The sequence below is a fragment of the Physella acuta genome, unplaced genomic scaffold, assembly GCF_028476545.2.
Source record: "Physella acuta isolate Inbredline_101_S28 unplaced genomic scaffold, ASM2847654v3 ptg000112l, whole genome shotgun sequence".
In the NCBI taxonomy this organism is placed as follows: domain Eukaryota; kingdom Metazoa; phylum Mollusca; class Gastropoda; family Physidae; genus Physella; species Physella acuta.
Window position 1 is genome coordinate 107,501 of NW_026731632.1, and position 24,119 is coordinate 131,619.

Genomic DNA, 24,119 nt, shown 5'->3' on the forward strand with positions numbered 1-24,119 from the left:
AGACAGACAGTGTAAGCAAGATGATTAAAAATTTGTAAAAATACACAAATATTAAAACAAAATTTTTTATTGCTCCTTCTTTGTGTTAAACTGAGACAGATATAAAAATGAGGAGGTGAATTCCTGCAGTTTCCAAATTTATTCAGAATTTTAAAAGATAATTTTTTTTTGCACTTAATACATCGAAATGCAACACACGAGGAATCTATTGATTCAAAGACGGCCAACTTGAGTTTTTTGGTGTACACATTTTAAAAAAAAAAATGTATTTTTGCATGATTTTTATCAGAATGGTAATAGTATAGTATCTAAATTAGTAGTGTAAATTTATCATCTTCTACCATTGACGACCAGGGAAAATGGGACCGCCAGAAAAATCCAGTCTTTTGCAACTTTCTCTGCTCCTGTCAGTAGATTTTTGCTGTGTGTATCTAAATCTCCCTCAACCTTCGCAACCCACTTTCAGGTGAGTAATCGAGCGTCATTGCTGTACCTAATACATGACATATCCCCGCCATCTTTCTTCAGTTAATTCAGAAAAAGTTTCAATTTCTAAGTCTCATAGAAACCTATAATTAAAGATAGTCTAGGGCCAGAGAATGGGTTTTATCGTTCATTAGTAGGCAGTGGCGGAACAAGAAAAAAAGTGCCATCCCGCAAAATATTTTCTTAGGCCCCCATATATATATATATATATACATATATATATATATATATATATACATATATATATATATATATATATATATATATATATATATATATATATATATATATATATATATATATATATTACGGTAGCAGATGGTAAGAAAATATTTTGCGGGATGGCACTTTTTTTCTTGTTCCGCCACTGCCTATATATATATAAATCATCCTACACAAAAAACCCCCTCCCCATAAATCACTCCACCCCATCACACATTAACACAAAACACACGTTGTAGACCAAATCCCACACCACCCCGCTCCATATCCCTAAGCACGACACCCAGCTCCACACAACACCTCACTCTATACGACACTCCACTCCAGACGACACTCACTCCACACGACACCCGACTACTCACGACACCCCACCCCTCACGACACCCCACCCCTCACGACACCCCACTCCTCACGACACCCCCTTCCACACGACACTCACTCCACACAAGTGTCGTTTGTTTTTTTAAAAAAATATAAATATTTCTTTTGATCCTTACTGCTGCTACCAATTCATTGTTTTTAAAATTGTCCTCACAAATGCGTTATCTGTAAAGAAGTATACTGATCAGAGGCGTAGCGACCCATTCCGGCGCCGGGGAGGAAATATCAATTTTGTGCCCTTCCACATTGATATTATATTTATTAATTATGTTAGTAACCCCCCCCCCCTCCTTTCACCCCACACCTCATAGCAGTTGACAAATCTTGTGGCGCTTTTTTACCAGAAACTATTTTTAGCGCCCCACCCCCCTTCCCCTAGCTACGCCACTGATACAGATCACGACATGAGTGTTTGGCTTTGAAACGTGGCACTCTTTACGTTAGTTCAGTTCTTCTTCTTTATTCATTTCAGCTGGTGTTTCTGTTTATCCAGAAAGAGAATGGTACGTAAAATTTTGTTTGATTTTAATAAGAAAGCCACCAAGAATATTCAAATTTTTAATAATATTTTGTTAAGTGGCTATTATAATATGGTATGAAAAATATCTTTAAGATAAATTTAAAAGATTGTGTTTGTGACATATACTTTTACAGATATAACTTTTCAAACATGGTACATTTTAGGTTGTTTAGAAAAAAAAGTTAAAACCCAACTTTTTAAAACGTCATAATTTTTTTTACTACTTGAGATATTTGAACAAATTTAGTACCCACTAAGAATCGTGAGTACTTGACATAGCATAAAGCTCTGGAACTGTTTAAAAAATTAGTTTGACATCTCTACTTAAAAGATAAATGAGATATATTACACTCGTTGGTCAATTCTATGCACTGTACTTTTAAAATAATTTTCTACTCTATGTTAATTATATTATTATGTCATGTCTAATATATCGTTCTTGAAAATTCTATGTTACTTGCATCAAATATATCATTCTTGTTAAAATCTTACGATTTCATGTTATAAATTGGTGGCCATTCCACTACGATATGAACTGAACAATAGGTTAAAATTAATTGCAGTTTAAACATTTATCTACATTTACTTAACTCTATCAGCAGGTTTCCAATCTTTGTATTCTTGGCATTTTTGCTATTCAGCTTATTACGGTAGCAGATGGTAAGAAATTTATATCTTCATGGCTAAAAAGAAGCACGTCTAGATATGGTCTGTTTTTTTTAGTGTCGTATGAATATTATTTTTATTAAAAAAATAAACCGGGAGTAATCTCCCCTAAACTTTCTCGAATATTTTGTACTAGACGTCGGTACATCTTACACGTGAATTATAGGCCTATATATATTAATGTTATACATGTTTGAGAAAACTATTTTATAAAATAGTTATTGGCGAAAACGCAATGTGTTTTGCTACACGTTGGGCAATATCAGTGACAAAGCAAAGAAATAACTAAATAGCTAAAAATCCGACACGTTTAAAAAACATTGGTACCAATACCAAATAGAAATATTAAAACCAAATTATATACATTATTAGTCAACAGAACACCATATTAAATGCACACACTGATTAAGAGACTTAAATGATTCCGTTAAAAACCCGGCTATTCAATGGCCATTATGTTTTTTAATAAGTAATTTGTATTAGTTTGACCGAGAAAATTGTATATGTTTCATAGCGCAGTCTTTATAAGTAGATATATAGATCTAAATCTAAATCAAATTTAAATAAAATAGCTCCTTTCTTTATATTCTAAAATCGAAAATGACGCCATTAGTGTTGTGTTATTTCCATAGTGTAAACATCTGGCATGTGAGGTCATTGTATTGCGTTCTTGTAACAACTATAACACTTTTCCAGTTGTATAATTATAATTTGTTTCTACATTCGAATATGCCTTTATTCTTATTTTCCTTCTTTAAATAAAATTTAGTTTATACATTTAAAACATCCTACATATTATTAACAACAAAATTCCGTAACAAGTTCTCAATATATCGCGAAGATAATGATATTATAGCCTGTGAAAATATTTGGCGGACACACAGAGCACAGAGAGAGAGAGAGAAACAGAAGAGTGCACATAGACTATTATAAGGGGGATGGCAACTCGGGATATAGACATGATTTTTATCCATTTTTAATTACTTAAACTTTTAAAAATAAAATAGAATAAGTCCCACTTCCGGTTATCGGAAATCGCTGATATATAAACTTTATATGAAACTTCTGTATGGGTACTTAAGTTCTTGTGTTTACACACACACACGCGCACACGCACACACACACGCACGCACGCACGACGCACGCACACACGCACGCACGCACTCACACATACACACACACACACACACAGAGAGAGAGAGAGAGAGAGAGAGAGAGAGAGACTTTGACAGAATTGCAAAGCCCAGTTTTTCCGACTCGATTACGCATAAAAGGCGAAATTTTGATAAATCTAGATTTATAATTTTTGCTCGATTAAAATCAGTCCCCTAGACTCCGAAGGCCGTATGTGATGAATTACTGAGGTGTGAAACGGTGAAAACTGTAAAATGTCATGTGATTTATGTGCACGATTACAATACTTCGTCTATACTCTGTATACGAGAAAGTAATAAACCAGAGTTGCTATTTCAGGACAAAGAACGTGTTACTATTTGGGTGTCACATACAAACACGGCGACGTGTATAGGCCCATGTCTGCAGTCAATAATTGTAGTGATGCAATATGTGACAACGGAGGTTTCAGACCGGCAAATCCCGGTAAGTTCCTTCTCAGCTGTTGAGCCAGCTTTCATGTTTTTACTTTCACATTGAAGTCAACATCATTTGTCATTGCGTTTTTAGCGAAGAATTAAAGCTGACTACATAAATGTTATTTATTCAAAATATTATAAGTGATTAATTAAAGTGTTTATAGACATAGATTTAAACTTAACACTTTATTTATGTAATTTTAATTACGTAATCTATTATTTAAATCTCTATGCTGTTCTTTTTCGTTCTTAATTGTAATGTTGGACGGGATTTCTTCCAATGCAGTGCAATTAAGTATTACATGTCAACTTGTTATACGCCATATTATAGTAAAGTTTTCTATCAAACCTGTCGGTTTATGGGGCAAGTGAAGTACAGTTCACTTGTTTATGTGACCTTGGCATATGACGGGATAGTGTAGTCAGCACTACGCCCAGTTGCCTTTACTTACCTTAAGGTGAGTTAGGTTCCTATCAGAGCTGGGTGAATTCAGGGACGGTCTACTGACTTGAACTCAAGACTTACGGGTTAGCAGTCCAGACTTCAGCTCGCTTTTTATTCTAGATTTGCTTTCACCGCCTTACTTATTATTTACTTGATGGTTGTTTTGTAAAAAAAGATTACAGTAGCTGCGGTTAAATTATCTTTATTCTATAGACACCAACCCACACTCTTGTATATTCTTTTTCCCTTTGTTTTTAAACTACTGTGAAAGACAAGTCCTCTTTCTCCTATAATCAAACTTATCAAAGATAAGCAAACGTTCAAACCACTTGTGTGACTTATTTCCCTTTTTTAAATAGTCAAATAGGGGTGCTCATAAGATCAGATCTATAATAATAGTTTCGCCGTCTGTGTGCCTATCTATCTATCTGACAAGAAAGCTATAGAAAAAACACAAGCAAAAAAAAAGTCGCATAGTAAAACGAAAACGAAACGTGACGTCACATGGAGCATGTAGTAAAACATAGTCTAGAGCCGGAGAGTGCACACAATAATATGACGTCATTGATTCTCGAGTAAACAATGAATTAAAAAGCCAATTTTGTTTAATCTTAGAAGTGTTTCTTTCATGCACTTTTTCGGGTAGGGGCGAAACCCCACTCCCGCGTAAGAACGTCTAAGCCGCCGCCCCCCCCCCCAACTCAAAAGAAATGACGTCATCGATACTCTATAATAAAAAAGACTGACATTAAGTCATAATTAATGTGTATAATCTGGGAAGTGTTTTGCGTGCACAGTTTCTTTCATGCATCTCTTCCGGTAGGGCGAAGCCCCTCCCGGGTTCCTCCTTTAGTTTGTATGAACTACAAATGCGACCAGTTTTTCTTTCAGACGTTTTCCTCTTCGGGGAGGGGTGGAAGTACTTGAATTTTTCGGGGGCGGGGGTTGAATTTTCTGGGAGGGGGCAGACACTGAAAAAAGTATATAATTATATTTCGTTGAATGGGACGGTAGACATGTTTTAGGGTGAGGGGGGGGGGGGGGGCGGAGGCCCTTAATCCCAAGTAGAGTTGCCCGAAAGAAGCTGTAAATGCGACTTTTGTCATGAATGAGATTAGGTGCATGGTTTAGGGATATGCCTACGACTATATTTTGTATGAATGCGCGATAACTACGTGTAGATCAAGCTTAAATCAGATTAAAATTTCGATTCTGGATAAAAATCCGTTTTCGATGTCATTTTTCGTTTTCGGTTCAATATGAGGTAAAGGTGGTTGCATTTTTTTTTGGTTTAAAGAAAAGAGACAACACTATCAACCTAGCGCCCGTTGTATCCTTCCTCAACGGGCCATTTATCTCGTCCTTTTAATAAATTTGCACTAAACAAATTAAAAACTATTATTTTTTATGAAGTACTTACTAAAGAATGACATTGTATAGTAAGGAAATAGAGTCAAAATGAAAAATATAAATACAAAAAACATAAAAATAAACATAACACGAGATACCATTACTTATACAAAGCTTTCACGATTTATATTCTGGTGACCGACTAGATGTTTAGAGGGTTAATAGCTGAGATAAAAATCAAACTGATTTTCACAAAAGAGACTAATGCACTTACACTCATGACATGATGTTGCAATTTGTTTTAAGTGAAAAAAAAACATTTTTTTTTCAAATTCCGAACAGGCCAGCAATGAGTATCGTATGGTCGTATTTTAAGTTTGTATTATATATATATATATATATATATATATATATATATATATATATATATATATATATATATATATATATATATATATATATAGGCCTATATATGGGGGTGGGGCCTAAAAATTTTTTTTTCGGGGTGGCCCTTTTTTTCTAGTTCCGCCACTGACGGGAGGGGCAAGGAGATCAAGTTGAATAAATTCTCACACAACTTTAAAATCGTTAATAAGAGTCAAGATAATTGGCAGGTACAGATGTACTTAACGAACGTATACTTAAATTTCTAAATTTAGTTAAAACAATAGAAAATACTGTGGAAAAGAGCAAAACTGCTTCCAAAAGATGAATGACCAAACTTCAGCTATAGAAAAAACATTTATTTTAGCAATCAGAATCATAGCTTTTGAAACAGGTAAAGTATGTGAATTCTGTATTTGCTATTACCAGTATAGAGTTGTGTAAGCAATACAGTTATCTAACATATAGTTTTATTATGTTAAAAGAAATATTTAAAGAACACGAAAAAGCAATAGCTAATACAAAAATGTAATAAAAAATAATTTAGTTGAAACAAATAATTTAGCTAAAAAATAAACCTGCAGTTAGCTATTGTTTAAAACAGGATAAATGGCCCGTTGAGAGAGAAATACAACGGGCGCTAAGCTGATAGTGTTGCCTTTTTTTAAAAAACCGAAACCATAATACAAATCTCCACATCCTCAAATCTAACCGGTAGGAAAATGTCTTTTTTTTCCCCCAGAATGGGTACTATAACCTGAGTCCGGAAATTTTACCGGATTTATAGGGAAATTTAGGCAGAAACGGAAATTTAACAGGATACGAACTTTCTTCATCCGTAATCGGCACTTTTACCAGATCCGTGTTTTTCGGTTGTGTTGTGGTTGTGTTATGGCTGTGTTGTGTTTGTGTTGTGGTTCTGTTGTGATTGTGTTATGGTTGTGTTGTGGTTGTGGTTGTGTTTGTGTTGTGGTTGTGTTGTGGTTGTGGTTGTGTTGTGGTTGTATTGTGGTTGTCTTGTGGATGTGTTGTGGTTGTGTTGTCGTTGTGTTGTGTACCACTTTCGGTTATCGGAAATCGCTCAAAAGTTAATACGGATCTACGATTTTGATAAAATACTTATGTATGAAATTTCATCAACCTACCTGTAACGGTACTCAAGTTATCGTGTTTACAGACACACAGACACACAGACACACAGACAAACGGACAAGATTGCAAAATTATGTTTTTTCCGTACTTGATTCAAGTTAAAATACAACACTGGTGGCATCTGACACCCCATGCTTACGGATGACACAAAGCATTAGAGCACCATATATATACTTTGTTTAATCCATTACAGGTGTATTTTATATTCTATCATCAATCACACAGGCTGTAATTTAGATGGGAAATGCTACAAAGTAGGAGAACAGTTTCAAGTGAAATGTTCTATTTTAGTGTGCGTGCAGAACAAAGAAGCGAAATACTCTTATTCAAAGGAAACCGTCACTATCGGTATGTTTTAAGGCGTTCAATAGAAATTAGAATGTGCTTTTTAGTTAACGCGATGAAAAACCAACACGACGGTACAGAGTTCTAAAATATATGTGTGATAACGTCTATAAGTAACATTGGTCCGCTGATACATTCATCCTTTCGTATGTGCTACCTATACATTTAACATATTCTAAGGTATATTTAACCCGATTTACAAACCATATGTAATACACTCAAGCAACAGTTGCTAAGGCTTGAAAATTGAAAACATTTTATGCAAAAATTAGTAAACCTTAAACGTTACCTACACTTGTCTTATCAATATACAGGATGCCGTGACAGCAACAATCAATGTCGCTTCGCTGGTGACTCCTTCCGCGAGACAGTCACAGACGCAACGTTTAAAGAGTGTAAATGTGTGGGCTCAGTGTATTATCACGATGGCACTGTTGAATGTGGTATTCATTCTTGTACAGTTACTGTTCATTAAAATAATTAGTCTAACTCAGAGGCGTAGCGAGGAGGGGGGTGGGGGTGACATGGGACGGGGGTGCAGACCGCACCGTTGACCCCATTTAGGTGGGCGACACAAAGGCAAAAAAAAAATAGCAAAATATATACAGAAAATGAAAATTCCACTTAATTATGTGATTAATTAGAGTGTTAAATAGTCTTTTAAGAGCAAATTTGACAAATCCCGACAAGGGTGGAGCGGGGAGGGGGGTGGTGGTGACACCATGACGTAAACCTGCTAATGATAGAGAAAACATGCTACATCAAGCTGTATTTATAACCGACTATAGATATAGATCGTTAGTATGATATCTGAGCACATTTTAAAGCAATCGCCGTGTGTGTGCGTGAAGGGGGGGGGGAAGGGGTGAATTTGGAGAAGTTACATTAACTCAACGTTGCAAAGTATGTTTGAGGTAAACGGTTTGGTTGAGAATCGAAATAAGTTATGTGTTAATCCATGTATGGAGTTAGGGAGGGGGGGGAGGTAAAAAAAAATACAGGGGAGTTAACTTTTGAAAGTAATAGTTTTAAAATATTTTTATACTATTAAAAATAAACAAAATCACAAAGCATAGCATTTATTTAAATCAATATTTTGTTATAAATTAAGTTATGTAATGAATTGTAAAAATTAATTGCGAAAGTAAATTCAATATAATATTTTATTTATACTATTAAGAAAGCCTTTGCAGTTATAATAACCTTGCAAGTACTAAGTTTGCGAATACTCCACTATAGCTTGTTTGACATGAAATTACTTAAACTGTTTAAGTATAGGCCCTAAGCACCACACATGACAGCCATTCATCAATTAATTAATCATTCAAATTCTCAAAAGCTTTTGAAAACCTAAGCGATGCTAGGCAGTAAGCTCAGTTTATGCGTATATATATATATATATATATATATATATATATATATATATATATATATATATATATATATATATATAATTTTTTATCATTAATTGCCGCACCGGGCGTCACCCGACCTAGCTACGCCACTGGTCTAACTGCAGATTTACCAGTGTTTTCATTTTCGAAATGTCCGCTCTCCTGCTTATCATAGTACATGATTTGGTTGGTAAGAAATTTAGAAATTGATGTCTCAAACTGTCGTGTTTTTATATGGCTTGATTTTTTTATGTCATAGGTATATTTTTTTCCCCAGGAGACATTCAAACGGGGTGACTGTGGAGCTGGCAAATTGGGGGCCGGAACAAAAAAATTGTAAAGAATTATGAACCACGTGACAGGATTTGAACGTGTCCTAAACTTAAGGGGGAAGTATCAACATGACAACGGAAAATTTACAAAAAACTTCGCCAAAAAAAAAAAAAAGAAACAATTATACATACACCCATACATTTTTTACCATGGTGATTATGGTCAAACAACTATAAAACCGCAAAAATGAGGGTCTATGTCTGATGCAAAAAAATTTAAAAAAATAAAAAATTATTTGACCCAAAAAATGTTAAATATTTAGGTTTTAAATTTAGAATGTCCTATAATCCAAACAGATTCTTCTGCTAATTGGTAAAAAGAGGTCTAACGTTATTAACTATAGACGGAACTAAAAGAATTGCATTATGATAAAAAAAATTTCCAGTCTGACCAGAATAAGATAATGCTCATTAAAATTTATAAAATTTGTATTAAATACAAATTTGTATTAGAATATGGTTGTAGTTCTAACTACCGATAATACTATTAGAAATCAATATTTTAAATATCGTGTTTAATCTGTAGATTTATTGAGAATAAACGAAAATTTTCTGGCTTGTTTTAGAAATAAGCTACTTGATTTTGGTGTGCTAAAAATTGTGGGAACTGGCTTATTGCTGAAAAAGTTGTTTACAAATGAGTTACAAATATATATAAAATATGTGTTAAATTTTTTTGAACTATTTTAATTTATCCATACGCCTACAATTATATGCTGCATTATAGCTAGTAAATCATAATTACTGCAGTAAAATGTTGTTGGCTTTATGGCTGATAATTTGTTTTTGGCGATTTTGTTTGTTTCTCTCCCTTAGTCTAATTGATACTGTCCCCTTAAGAAAGCTAAAATGCTACTTGGATGAGTTGAATTAAATCCAATAAAATTGTTTCGTCCTCTGAACTGAGTTGATTCTTTTCGTTTTTTAGTCATTGATTTACTTATAAGATTAAATGATTAATGCAAGCATTTATACGGAACTTCTTTGTTAGCGCAAAGTTGCTGTCGTTGACACCAGTCTAAATGTAATTTTTTTTTTCAAATTTCTTATGTAGATTGAGAAAACGTGTAATTTCAGTATAAGATAGAAATGTCAGATATCAGGTGGATGTGACTCATAGGTGTATGAGGTGTGGCTAAAGACTGTTTCAGGTATATGTATCTGATGGGTGCTACACGTAGGTGTGTGTAATATGAGTGCAGTAGGCAAGTATGTGTGATTGATATATTGGTCACTGTGTCTAATTGGTACAATATACATGTAAGTCTATTAATAGGTGCAAGAGTCAAATGTGTATTATGGGTGCAGTAGGTAAGTGTGTCATGTGGATACAGTAGTTAAGTGTGTCATATGGATACAATAGGTAATCGTGTCATATGGATACAGTAAGTAGGTGTGTCATATGGATACAGTAGGTGTGTCATATGGATACAGTAGGTAATTGTGTTATATGGATACAGTAGGTAAGTGTATCATATGGATACATAAGGTATGTGTGTCATATGGATACAGTAGGTAAGCGTATCATATGGATACAGTAGGTAAGTGTATCATATGGATACAGTAGGTAAGTGTATCATATGGATACAGTAGGTAAGTGTGTCATATGGATACAGTAGGTAAGTCTGTCATATGGATACAGTAGGTAAGTGTGTCATATGGATACAGTAGGTAAGTGTGTCATATGGATACAGTAAGTAGGTGTGTCATATGGATACAGTAGGTGTGTCATATGGATACAGTAGGTAATTGTGTTATATGGATACAGTAGATAAGTGTGTCATATGGATACAGTAGGTAATTGTGTTATATGGATACAGTAGGTAAGTGTGTCATATGGATACAGTAGGTGTGTCATATGGATACATTTGGTGTGTCGTACGGATACAGAAGGTGTGTCATATGGATACAGTAGGTAAGTGTATCATATGGATACAGTAGGTAAGTGTATCATATGGATACAGTAGGTAAGTGTGTCATATGGATACAGTAGGTAAGTCTGTCATATGGATACAGTAGGTAAGTGTGTCATATGGATACAGTAGGTAAGTGTGTCATATGGATACAGTAAGTAGGTGTGTCATATGGATACAGTAGGTGTGTCATATGGATACAGTAGGTAATTGTGTTATATGGATACAGTAGATAAGTGTGTCATATGGATACAGTAGGTAATTGTGTTATATGGATACAGTAGGTAAGTGTGTCATATGGATACAGTAGGTGTGTCATATGGATACAGTAAGTAGGTGTGTCATATGGATACATTTGGTGTGTCGTACGGATACAGAAGGTGTGTCATATGGATACAGTAGGTAAGCGTATCATATGGATACAGTAGGTAAGTGTATAGTATGGGTAAAAGTAGGTACGTCTCTTCATCCTTTTCTTCGTTCTTAATTTTAACTATACGTGTCAACTGATTATTCGCCATTGTGACAACAGACTCCGATTTGAGCCTGGCTTTCTTTTTGGATTTGCTTCCATAGCAAAAAACAAACTACAAGGCAGCAGGGAGGAAGATGGAAGAGCGGTTAGAAAAGATATTAGCCATTTATATATATACTAGCCGTCGGTACCCGTTACACGTGAATTATAGGTCTATATATTTTTAATATTATACATTTTTAGAGAAATATTTTGTAAAATAGTTATTTGTCAAAACGCAATGTGCTTTACTACAGGTTTAATGATATTAGGGACAAAGCAAAGAAATAACTAAATAGCCTAAAGTCCGACACATTTAAAATAACATAGGCTACTAATACCTATACAAAAAATCAAACCAAATTATATACATAATTAGTCAACACAGCACCATATCTGTTGATGTGTTTATCTGTTGATGTGTTTTCTGTTGATGTGTTTCCCTGTCTGTAGATGTGTTTACCTGTTGATGTGTTTACCTGTTGATGTATTTGCCTGTAGATGTATTTACCCTTTGATGTGTTTACCTTTTGATGTGTTTACCTGTTGATGTGTTTACCTGTTGATGTATTTGCCTGTAGATGTATTTACCCTTTGATGTGTTTACCTTTTGATGTGTTTACCTGTTGATGTGTTTACCTGTTGATGTATTTGCCTGTAGATGTATTTACCCTTTGATGTGTTTACCTTTTGATGTGTTTACCTGTTGATGTGTTTACCTGTTGATGTATTTGCCTGTAGATGTATTGTGACCGGAAGTTGGCCCCTGCAGCACCTGCCCCACCCAAGGAATGCCACGGTCCATCTGAAACCCATGACCCTGAGTGCACGCTGGGTTTTTTTTTAAATCCGTGCAGTATCCGGGCAGACGACACGTTCAAAGGCTGACCCCGGTGTGCATCTCATCAGGGGCGTAGCGAGGGGGGGCGGGGGGTGCGGACCGCACCGGGTGACACCATTTAGGGGGGTGACACGAAGGCAAAAAATAGCAAAATATATAGAGAAAAACTCGAGGGGGGGGGTGCAAATCGAAAGTTTGAGGGGGGGGGGGGTGCAAATCGAAAACTTGAGGGGGGGGGGTGCAAATCGAAAGTTTGAGGGGGGGAGGTGCAAATCGAAAATTTTAAAGTTTGTCCCTGGGAAGGGTCTCTATGCCTCTGGGGGGGGGGGGGGGTGACACCATTAAGTGCCGCACCGGGTGACACCCGACCTCGCTACGCCACTGCATCTCATAACTCTCCCCAATATCACCTCCGTCCTGTCCTCACTAACTGTCTGTGGTGACGCAAGGTTGCGTCGGAGAGGTCAGGTAGATAGCAGAAGCAGGCTATAGCGAGTTGGTCAGGGAGAGACCAATAAAAATACGGGAACTGGCCGGTCACGTGGGATGGTCAGCTGACCGCTGAGGCGTGGGTCAGTAGAGAGATTAGCGGCAGTTGATAGGTAGCTAGTGAAGAGTGGAGTAGGTGTTAGGAAGCGGTCAGAGACGGTCGAGATGTGTAGGGCTAGATAACAGTTGATAATTAGTGAAGAGAACGGTCAGATAGGTAGATCTAGGAAACGGCAGACAGTAGTAGTAGTAGAGAGTATAGAATAAGCTAGTTAATTAGGTAGAACTTGATTTTATAATTTCAATAAAGAACATTTTATATTTGAACTTGTGTTATTGGATTCGTTACCACCTCGTAAACATCCCCACCCTCACACTGTCCCACAGTACTGTCCTGTCTTCGCTAACTGTCCGACAGTACGGTTGTTTACCCCCACCCTCCCCCACACTACACTAGGTGATTGTTGACCAGGGCTCGCCCAGATTCCCTCGGCTAAAGGTAGAAGAGCGACGCCATTTTGAGCTCGAGGGACAAGCGTTGCCATGGTTACGCTGAGGTGATAGTGTTGTAATTTGTCTCTGGGGCCTAGCGAGGTAACTTTATCTAGCGCGGTATCTTTATCTAGCGAGGTACTCATCTTTATCTAGCGAGGTAACTCATCTTTATCTAGCGAGGTAACATATCTTTATCTAGCGAGGTAACTTTATCTAGCGAGGTAACTCATCTTTATCGAGCGAGGTAACTTTTTCTAGCGAGATAACTCGTCTTTATCTAGCGAGGTAACTTTATCTAGCGAGGTAACTTATCTTTATCTAGCGAGGTAACTCATCTTTATCTAGCGAGGTAACTTTATCTAGCGAGGTAACTCATCTTTATCTAGATATTTAACCTCAGAGAATTGAAGGTTGATTGGGATTGAAATATTAAACCATTAATTAAAACAAGCAGGTTAGAATGATAAATCTCACAAACTAATGCTTCTGTATACCTTGTTTAGTAAGCTAAACCCAACCTATTAATTATCGATTAGGCCTATTGCCAATTGTAGGATGTGTGATTTGTGCTGGTGGTGTCATTTAAAACTGCCTAGAATCTAGACCTAAATCAATAATTATTTAGTCAATATTTAACTTAATGCAACAAGCCCGCCGGTTGGTTAAGGCCGGGGTGTTGTTCTGTTAGGGTTACAAAAGGTTGACTCAAAATATCATCCCAGCTATGTTCATTATAGATCTAGATTCTTGTAGTTTGTAATAGACAATACCTAGTATTCTAGTAGGCTTTAGCATATTTCTTAAGGTTTTAATGTAGATTGTTAAAACTAGCTAGATCTATTATATTTTTTTATAACCTAGAATTTATTTTTACAAGTGCTTAAAATGACTACACCCTAGGCTAGCCACAGAGCTAGATATCTAAATTAAAGTTAAGTAGACTAAAATGAAAGAGTTATCTAGATTCTAGTACACGAGGAGTTTAGAGCTTTCTTAGGAGTCGCAAGGGGTTTTTTTAGGTGTCGCCAACACGAACAGCAAACTACAAATTTCACAAATTTGATTAGCAATGGAATAGTGAAACCAAAATGCATAGTATGCAAAGTTTATAACACGGCTAGTTAACATAAGAAACACAACTCTCACGCGGAAGCAAATCATTTAAATTACACCAAAATAATTATTTCAACTTATTTCATCACCATGAAACCAGTTAACGTCAAAAGACTTGATGGGGCAGAGTTTTAGAGCAGCTGTTTCTGTGATCTTTTATTGGATGTGCAAAAGCAAGATGACGTTTTGGTATACCTAACCAACAGCCAATGAATGATAGCAGTACTATATCTAGCAGCTATATTATTATTAGTACAGAAAAATAGGTTCAAACCCTGGAATTCAAAGAAAGAAACAGATAGTGACAGGGTGAGGTGGAAAAAGTGCCATGTTAGGAAAAACTGCACTGCATAGTAGATAACCTGCAGGTGAAATAAAATAAAATCTGAAACAGGAAAATGATCTCCATCAATACTTCTCTGTGCTGACAGAAGAAAAAGCTATCATAGATCTCACACAAAATCTATGATTCTCTACTGTGTTGATGTAACCAGCTTTCCTATGAACAAAATGAATTTTTTTAGATTTGCAGTATAATTTTTCAGGAAGGAAAAAATTTTTAAGGTTTAATTAGTTCGTCTTGATAAGATCTATAATAAAGATCTATAATAATTAATAAGGGAATAGATCTAGAGTCTGGATCTAATCTAGAAGTATATAGGCCTAATTAGAAATAGCTAGATCTAGATTCTAGAGAGTAGGCCTACTAATACTAATGAATAACTCCTAATCAATTCGCAAATTCGGCGACACTAGTCACTAGATCTTACTAGATTCTAGATCTAGATATCAGTAATGTGCGGGAGAGGTAACTAATAGTAACTATAAACTATTAATAAATAATTTTAAAATAAGTAAATCAAATTTACAAAATGTAACAGATAATTGATTTAAAAATAACAATTAATGGCGAAAACAATCGAAAATAGCATGAAACTAACTAAGTTACTAAGATAAACAAAACCAGCAGCCATCTTTCCAAACAAAAATTAGAGTAGTTTCCCTTGAACATGACTGTTTAGTTTGTTTTTTTCCCACGTTTTCTTTAACTTGCATTCGCGTCTGTTTTTCCAATCAAATCTTGCGATCGACATTTTAAAAACTGTTTTAATGATAATTATTCATCTGGGGTAATTTTTGTCTTAGGCCTCAACTTTTTATGAGTTATGATTTTTGTGTTAATGAAAATAGGTTACTTTTGAATACATGGGGTTTTTTTGTGCTATTTTGCTTACTGCTTTCGTCAAGTTTTGATTTTTCAGTGGCCAATGTTTACCCCTATCTACCCACCATCCATTATTACAACAACAAAAACACACACACAATATAATATCTCAAAGTTCAACCCCCTTTTTAAAAAAAATCTAGATGGATCTAGACAGTGGCGTAGCGAGGTCGGGTGTCACCCGGTGCGGCACTTAATGGTGTCACCACCCCCAGAGGCATAGAGACCCTTCCCAGGGACAAACTTTCAAATTTTCGATTTGCACCCCCCCCCCTCAAACTTTCGATTCGCACCTCCCCCCCCCCCCCCCCCCCACCCCGGAGAAAAAAGTCCGGAAGAAACACTGTACTAAATGTATAAAAGTTGTAGATCTAGATCTATCTCATGACAATTCTAGATCTAGATGGATCGATCTAGATCTAGATTTAGAAATCTAGATCTAGGTCTCTAGATTAGTGACTTTTTTGTCAGTCACTTCAATTTTTCAATTGTTTAGCGGAGCGGGGTGAGGGGTAGACTAGGCCTAGATTTTCTAGATCTAGATTCTAGGTTAGTAAACTCAGAGTAAACTGATTACATTTTACTGGATTTTAAGACTAGAGTCTAGATTTAGATAAGAATCTAGATCTAGATTCTAGATCTCGTTGAATTTAGCGTAGACTAGGCCTAAAAAACTAACAATAGTCTAGATTCTAGATCTCTAGATCTAGATTTCCAAATGTTTAAAACAAAGTCATTAGCTTTATCTGACATGTGTAATGCCGATTTCTTTAGTCAATATTTGTGATTACAACTAGATCTAGTCTAGACTGTAATCTAGATCAGATCTAGATCTAGATAACTAACTAACTGTAAACAACTTATATTTACCATAAATTGATTCCTTTGATCTGGTAACGATGCTTTTAGACGCTTGGCAGGCTGTGATTTCATTGGCTGCTCAATTTCAACAAGAAAATTACGTAGGCTAGGCCTAGGGTTCAAAGGAAAAGGCGCACTAATTATTTAACAGATGGTAGCTGCAGTGAGGTTGATACAATTAGTAATAAAACAGATAGTGTTAGTTACCTCACAAATTAAAGACAGTTACAAGTACTATGGACGTTTCGACCCAAGGTCTTCGTCAGCACACAACAGTGTGGTTACAGATTAGACAAAGTGGCTCATGAGATGGCTCTAGGTGGCTCATGAGATGGCTTTAGGTGGCTCATGAGATGGCTCTAGGTACCTCGTGAGATGGCTTTAGGTGGCTCATGAGATGGCTCTAGGTGGCTCATGAGATGGCTTTAGGTGGCTCATGAGATGGCTTTAGGTGGCTCATGAGATGGCTTTAGGTGGCTCATGAAATGGCTTTATGTGGCTCATGAGATGGCTTTAGGTGGCTCATGAGATGGCTTTAGGTGGCTCATGAGATGGCTCTAGGTGGCTCATGAGATGGCTTTAGGTGGCTCATGAGATGGCTTTAGGTGGCTCATGAGATGGCTTTAGGTGGCTCATGAAATGGCTTTAGGTGGCTCATGAGATGGCTTTAGGTGGCTCATGAGATGGCTTTAGGTGGCTCATGAGATGGCTCTAGATACCTCGTGAGATGGCTTTATGTGGCTCATGAGATGGCTTTAGGTGGCTCATGAGATGGCTTTAGGTGGCTCATGAGATGGCTTTAGGTGGCTCATGAGATGGCTTTAGGTGGCTCATGAAATGGCTTTAGGTGGCTCATGAGATGGCTTTAGGTGGCTCATGAAATGGCTTTAGATGGCTCATGAGATGGCTTTAGGTGGCTCATGAAATGGCTTTAGGTGGCTCGTGAGATGGCTTTAGATGGCTCATGAGATGGCTTTAGGTGGCTCATGAAATGGCTTTAGGTGGCTCATGAGATGGCTTTAGGTGGCTCATGAAATGGCTTTAGATGGCTCATGAGATGGCTTTAGGTGGCTCATGAAATGGCTTTAGGTGGCTCGTGAGATGGCTTTAGATGGCTCATGAGATGGCTTTAGGTGGCTCATGAAATGGCTTTAGGTGGCTCATGAGATGGCTTTAGGTGGCTCATGAGATGGCTTTAGGTGGCTCATGAAATGGCTTTAGGTGGCTCATGAGATGGCTTTAGGTGGCTCATGAAATGGCTTTAGGTGGCTCATGAGATGGCTTTAGGTGGCTCATGAAATGGCTTTAGGTGGCTCGTGAGATGGCTTTAGATGGCTCATGAGATGGCTTTAGGTGGCTCATGAAATGGCTTTAGGTGGCTCATGAGATGGCTTTAGGTGGCTCATGAAATGGCTTTAGATGGCTCATGAGATGGCTTTAGGTGGCTCGTGAGATGGCTTTAGGTGGCTCATGAGATGGCTTTAGGTGGCTCATGAGATTGCTTTAGGTGGCTCATGACATGGCTTTAGGTGGATCATGAGATGACTCTAGGTGGCTCATGAGATGGCTCTAGGTACCTCGTGAGATGGCTCTAGGTGGCTCATGACATGGCTCTATGTAACTTATGAGATGGCTCACGAGATGGCTAACGACATTCCTCTAACACCAGGACACCAGGGCACATATTGACACGAGTTTCTCATCAATCTTAGCTCGTGTCGCGCAACCCAAGCATCTAAAAATAAACTGGAATGGTCGTGACGTTATGGTTGATATGAGATAGTGGTGTCGCATTTCTGTTACAGAATCCACCAACATAATCCACTATAAAAGACAGTAACTCACCCAAACTTGAGTCTGAAAGACTAGCAAACGTATTGGTGACGTTAGATAATGACGTGTCAGTAGTGACGTCATCAGTTACGAGCTGCGGGGAGTGGGGGAGGATGGGGGTGGTGTATTTGATTTCATCTCTTACAGAAACTCTTCAAATGGGGTAGTTGTGTAGTGTCTCTAACTATAGGGGGGGGGGGGGGAGGAGATGTGCGGATAATTATGCAATAGTTTTATTTTGTTGGATTATGGAGGGGAGGGGGGGGGGGGGGGTAAGCTGACAATAGTATTTGTGCCAAAAGCTGGCCATATCACCAAATATGGCCGTCATAAAAAACCAACAAAAGTTGGCCATATTAGAATTAAAAACCTCCAGCCAAATTTGTCTGTGTGATAGTAGCGTAAACTTTAAATCTGGAGAGTGAGCAGTTTGTAGCAGAGCGCCACCTAGACATTGTCTACCTACCAACGTATCAGTAGAGCGCCACCTAGACTTTGCCTACCAACGTATCAGTAGAGCGCCACCTAGACTTTGCCTACCAACGCCGGAAGTTGGCCCCTGCAGCACCTGCCCCACCCAAGGAATGCCACGGTCCATCTGAAACCCATGACCCTGAGTGCACGCTGGGTTTTTTTTTAAATCCGTGCAGTATCCGGGCAGACGACACGTTCAAAGGCTGACCCCGGTGTGCATCTCATCAGGGGCGTAGCGAGGGGGGGCGGGGGGTGCGGACCGCACCGGGTGACACCATTTAGGGGGGTGACACGAAGGCAAAAAATAGCAAAATATATAGAGAAAAACTCGAGGGGGGGGTGCAAATCGAAAGTTTGAGGGGGGGGGGTTGCAAATCGAAAACTTGAGGGGGGGGGGGTGCAAATCGAAAGTTTGAGGGGGGGAGGTGCAAATCGAAAATTTTAAAGTTTGTCCCTGGGAAGGGTCTCTATGCCTCTGGGGGGGGGGGGGGGTGACACCATTAAGTGCCGCACCGGGTGACACCCGACCTCGCTACGCCACTGCATCTCATAACTCTCCCCAATATCACCTCCGTCCTGTCCTCACTAACTGTCTGTGGTGACGCAAGGTTGCGTCGGAGAGGTCAGGTAGATAGCAGAAGCAGGCTATAGCGAGTTGGTCAGGGAGAGACCAATAAAAATACGGGAACTGGCCGGTCACGTGGGATGGTCAGCTGACCGCTGAGGCGTGGGTCAGTAGAGAGATTAGCGGCAGTTGATAGGTAGCTAGTGAAGAGTGGAGTAGGTGTTAGGAAGCGGTCAGAGACGGTCGAGATGTGTAGGGCTAGATAACAGTTGATAATTAGTGAAGAGAACGGTCAGATAGGTAGATCTAGGAAACGGCAGACAGTAGTAGTAGTAGAGAGTATAGAATAAGCTAGTTAATTAGGTAGAACTTGATTTTATAATTTCAATAAAGAACATTTTATATTTGAACTTGTGTTATTGGATTCGTTACCACCTCGTAAACATCCCCACCCTCACACTGTCCCACAGTACTGTCCTGTCTTCGCTAACTGTCCGACAGTACGGTTGTTTACCCCCACCCTCCCCCACACTACACTAGGTGATTGTTGACCAGGGCTCGCCCAGATTCCCTCGGCTAAAGGTAGAAGAGCGACGCCATTTTGAGCTCGAGGGACAAGCGTTGCCATGGTTACGCTGAGGTGATAGTGTTGTAATTTGTCTCTGGGGCCTAGCGAGGTAACTTTATCTAGCGCGGTATCTTTATCTAGCGAGGTACTCATCTTTATCTAGCGAGGTAACTCATCTTTATCTAGCGAGGTAACATATCTTTATCTAGCGAGGTAACTTTATCTAGCGAGGTAACTCATCTTTATCGAGCGAGGTAACTTTTTCTAGCGAGATAACTCGTCTTTATCTAGCGAGGTAACTTTATCTAGCGAGGTAACTTATCTTTATCTAGCGAGGTAACTCATCTTTATCTAGCGAGGTAACTTTATCTAGCGAGGTAACTCATCTTTATCTAGCGAGGTAACTTTATCTAGTCAGGTAACCCATCTTTATCTAGCGAGGTAACTCATCTTTATCTAGCGAAGTAACTTTATCTAGCGAAGTAACTTTATCTAGCGAGGTAACTCATCTTTATCTAGCGAGGTAACTTTATCTAGCGAAGTAACTTTATCTAGCGAGGTAACTCATCTTTATCTAGCGAGGTAACTTTATCTAGCGAAGTAACTTTATCTAGCGAGGTAACTCATCTTTATCTAGCGAGGTAACTCATCTTTATCTAGCGAGGTAACTTTATCTAGCGAAGTAACTTTATCTAACGAGGTAACTCATCTTTATCTAGTGAGATAACTCATCTTTATCTAACGAGGTAACTCATCTTTATCTAGCTAGGTAACTTTATCTAGCGAGGTAACTCGTCTTTATCGAGCGAGCTAACTTTTTCTAGCGAGATAACTCATCTTTATCTAGCGAGGTAACTCATCTTTATCTAGCTAGGTAACTTTATCTAGCGAGGTAACTCGTCTTTATCTAGCGAGGTAACTTTATCTAGCGAGGTAATTTTATCTAGCGAGGTAACTCATCTTTATCTAGCGAGGTAACTTTATCTAGCGAGGTAACTTTATCTAGCGAGGTAACTCATCTTTATCTAGCGAGGTAACTTTATCTAGCGAGGTAACTCATCTTTATCTAGCGAGGTAACTTTATCTAGCGAAGTAACTTTATCTAGCGAGGTAACTTTATCTAGCGAGGTAACTCATCTTTATCTAGCGAGGTAACTTTATCTAGCGAGGTAACTCATCTTTATCTAGCGAGGTAACTCATCTTTATCTAGCGAGGTAACTCATCATTATCTAGCGAGGTAACTTTATCTAGCGAGGTAACTCATCTTTATCTAGCGAGGAAACTGTGTCTAGCGAGGTAACTTTATCTAGCGAGGTAACTCATCTTTATCTAGCGAGGTAACTGGTCGCTAATTAACACTTCCCACGTCAGTACCTGTCTTTAGACTTAACACGGAAGTTCATCCCTGGGAAAATGCCCCCCCCCCACACACACACACCAACCCACAGTAAAGCGCCGTGTCTTTCTTTACTAACTCGACTATTGTGGTGCCGGAAATATAAAAAAAAAACGCCGGCTCTTTGGGTCGGTTAATAAGCTCCATCATGTTTATCTACACGTGATATATCCTCTGTCCCCCGGTCACTCCCGGTCACTCCCGGCCACCCCCGGTCACTCCCGGCCACCCCCGGTCACCCCGGCCACCCCCGGTCACCCCCAGTCACCCCCGGCCACCCCCGCGCTCCTCTTGACCCAGGGTTCCCACGATCTACTGATACGTTGGTAGGCAAAGTCTAGGTGGCGCTCTACTGATACGTTGGTAGGCAAAGTCTAGGTGGCGCTCTACTGATACGTTGGTAGGTAGACAATGTCTAGGTGGCGCTCTGCTACAAACTGCTCACTCTCCAGATTTAAAGTTTACGCTACTATCACACAGACAAATTTGGCTGGAGGTTTTTAATTCTAATATGGCCAACTTTTGTTGGTTTTTTATGACGGCCATATTTGGTGATATGGCCAGCTTTTGGCACAAATACTATTGTCAGCTTACCCCCCCCCCCCCTCCCCTCCATAATCCAACAAAATAAAACTATTGCATAATTATCCGCACATCTCCTCCCCCCCCCCTATAGTTAGAGACACTACACAACTACCCCATTTGAAGAGTTTCTGTAAGAGATGAAATCAAATACACCACCCCCATCCTCCCCCACTCCCCGCAGCTCGTAACTGATGACGTCACTACTGACACGTCATTATCTAACGTCACCAATACGTTTGCTAGTCTTTCAGACTCAAGTTTGGGTGAGTTACTGTCTTTTATAGTGGATTATGTTGGTGGATTCTGTAACAGAAATGCGACACCACTATCTCATATCAACCATAACGTCACGACCATTCCAGTTTATTTTTAGATGCTTGGGTTGCGCGACACGAGCTAAGATTGATGAGAAACTCGTGTCAATATGTGCCCTAGTGTCCTGGTGTTAGAGGAATGTCGTTAGCCATCTCGTGAGCCATCTCATAAGTTACATAGAGCCATGTCATGAGCCACCTAGAGCCATCTCACGAGGTACCTAGAGCCATCTCATGAGCCACCTAGAGTCATCTCATGATCCACCTAAAGCCATGTCATGAGCCACCTAAAGCAATCTCATGAGCCACCTAAAGCCATCTCATGAGCCACCTAAAGCCATCTCACGAGCCACCTAAAGCCATCTCATGAGCCATCTAAAGCCATTTCATGAGCCACCTAAAGCCATCTCATGAGCCACCTAAAGCCATTTCATGAGCCACCTAAAGCCATCTCATGAGCCATCTAAAGCCATCTCACGAGCCACCTAAAGCCATTTCATGAGCCACCTAAAGCCATCTCATGAGCCACCTAAAGCCATTTCATGAGCCACCTAAAGCCATCTCATGAGCCACCTAAAGCCATTTCATGAGCCACCTAAAGCCATCTCATGAGCCACCTAAAGCCATCTCATGAGCCACCTAAAGCCATTTCATGAGCCACCTAAAGCCATCTCATGAGCCATCTAAAGCCATCTCACGAGCCACCTAAAGCCATTTCATGAGCCACCTAAAGCCATCTCATGAGCCATCTAAAGCCATTTCATGAGCCACCTAAAGCCATCTCATGAGCCACCTAAAGCCATTTCATGAGCCACCTAAAGCCATCTCATGAGCCATCTAAAGCCATCTCACGAGCCACCTAAAGCCATTTCATGAGCCACCTAAAGCCATCTCATGAGCCATCTAAAGCCATTTCATGAGCCACCTAAAGCCATCTCATGAGCCACCTAAAGCCATTTCATGAGCCACCTAAAGCCATCTCATGAGCCACCTAAAGCCATCTCATGAGCCACCTAAAGCCATCTCATGAGCCACCTAAAGCCATCTCATGAGCCACATAAAGCCATCTCACGAGGTATCTAGAGCCATCTCATGAGCCACCTAAAGCCATCTCATGAGCCACCTAAAGCCATCTCATGAGCCACCTAAAGCCATTTCATGAGCCACCTAAAGCCATCTCATGAGCCACCTAAAGCCATCTCATGAGCCACCTAAAGCCATCTCATGAGCCACCTAGAGCCATCTCATGAGCCACCTAAAGCCATCTCATGAGCCACCTAAAGCCATCTCATGAGCCACATAAAGCCATTTCATGAGCCACCTAAAGCCATCTCATGAGCCACCTAAAGCCATCTCATGAGCCACCTAAAGCCATCTCATGAGCCACCTAGAGCCATCTCATGAGCCACCTAAAGCCATCTCACGAGGTACCTAGAGCCATCTCATGAGCCACCTAAAGCCATCTCATGAGCCACCTAGAGCCATCTCATGAGCCACTTTGTCTAATCTGTAACCACACTGTTGTGTGCTGACGAAGACCTTGGGTCGAAACGTCCATAGTACTTGTAACTGTCTTTAATTTGTGAGGTAACTAACACTATCTGTTTTATTACTAATTGTATCAACCTCACTGCAGCTACCATCTGTTAAATAATTAGTGCGC

At 39.0% G+C, this 24,119-nt stretch overlaps 1 protein-coding gene across 1 annotated transcript; it reads left to right on the forward strand.

The window, feature by feature from the left end:
* Window positions 1-1,522: 1,522 nt before the first annotated feature.
* On the forward strand, window positions 1,523-9,234 carry LOC131934568 (uncharacterized). The gene is made up of 6 exons (XM_059290627.1): window positions 1,523-1,592; window positions 2,209-2,269; window positions 3,749-3,874; window positions 7,424-7,546; window positions 7,858-7,986; window positions 9,215-9,234. Exons 1-6 carry the CDS (start codon window positions 1,590-1,592, stop codon window positions 9,232-9,234), a joined length of 462 nt encoding a protein of 153 aa, XP_059146610.1. The 5' UTR covers window positions 1,523-1,589.
* Window positions 9,235-24,119: the final 14,885 nt, after the last annotated feature.

What these genes read in the sequence shown, in the direction of transcription:
- LOC131934568 (XM_059290627.1), top strand. An exon ending in GCTTATTACGGTAGCAGATG is followed by an intron (nt 2,270 to 3,748) that starts GTAAGAAATTTA and finishes TTGCTATTTCAG; the next exon opens with GACAAAGAACGTGTTACTAT. An exon ending in AAAGGAAACCGTCACTATCG is followed by an intron (nt 7,547 to 7,857) that starts GTATGTTTTAAG and finishes ATCAATATACAG; the next exon opens with GATGCCGTGACAGCAACAAT.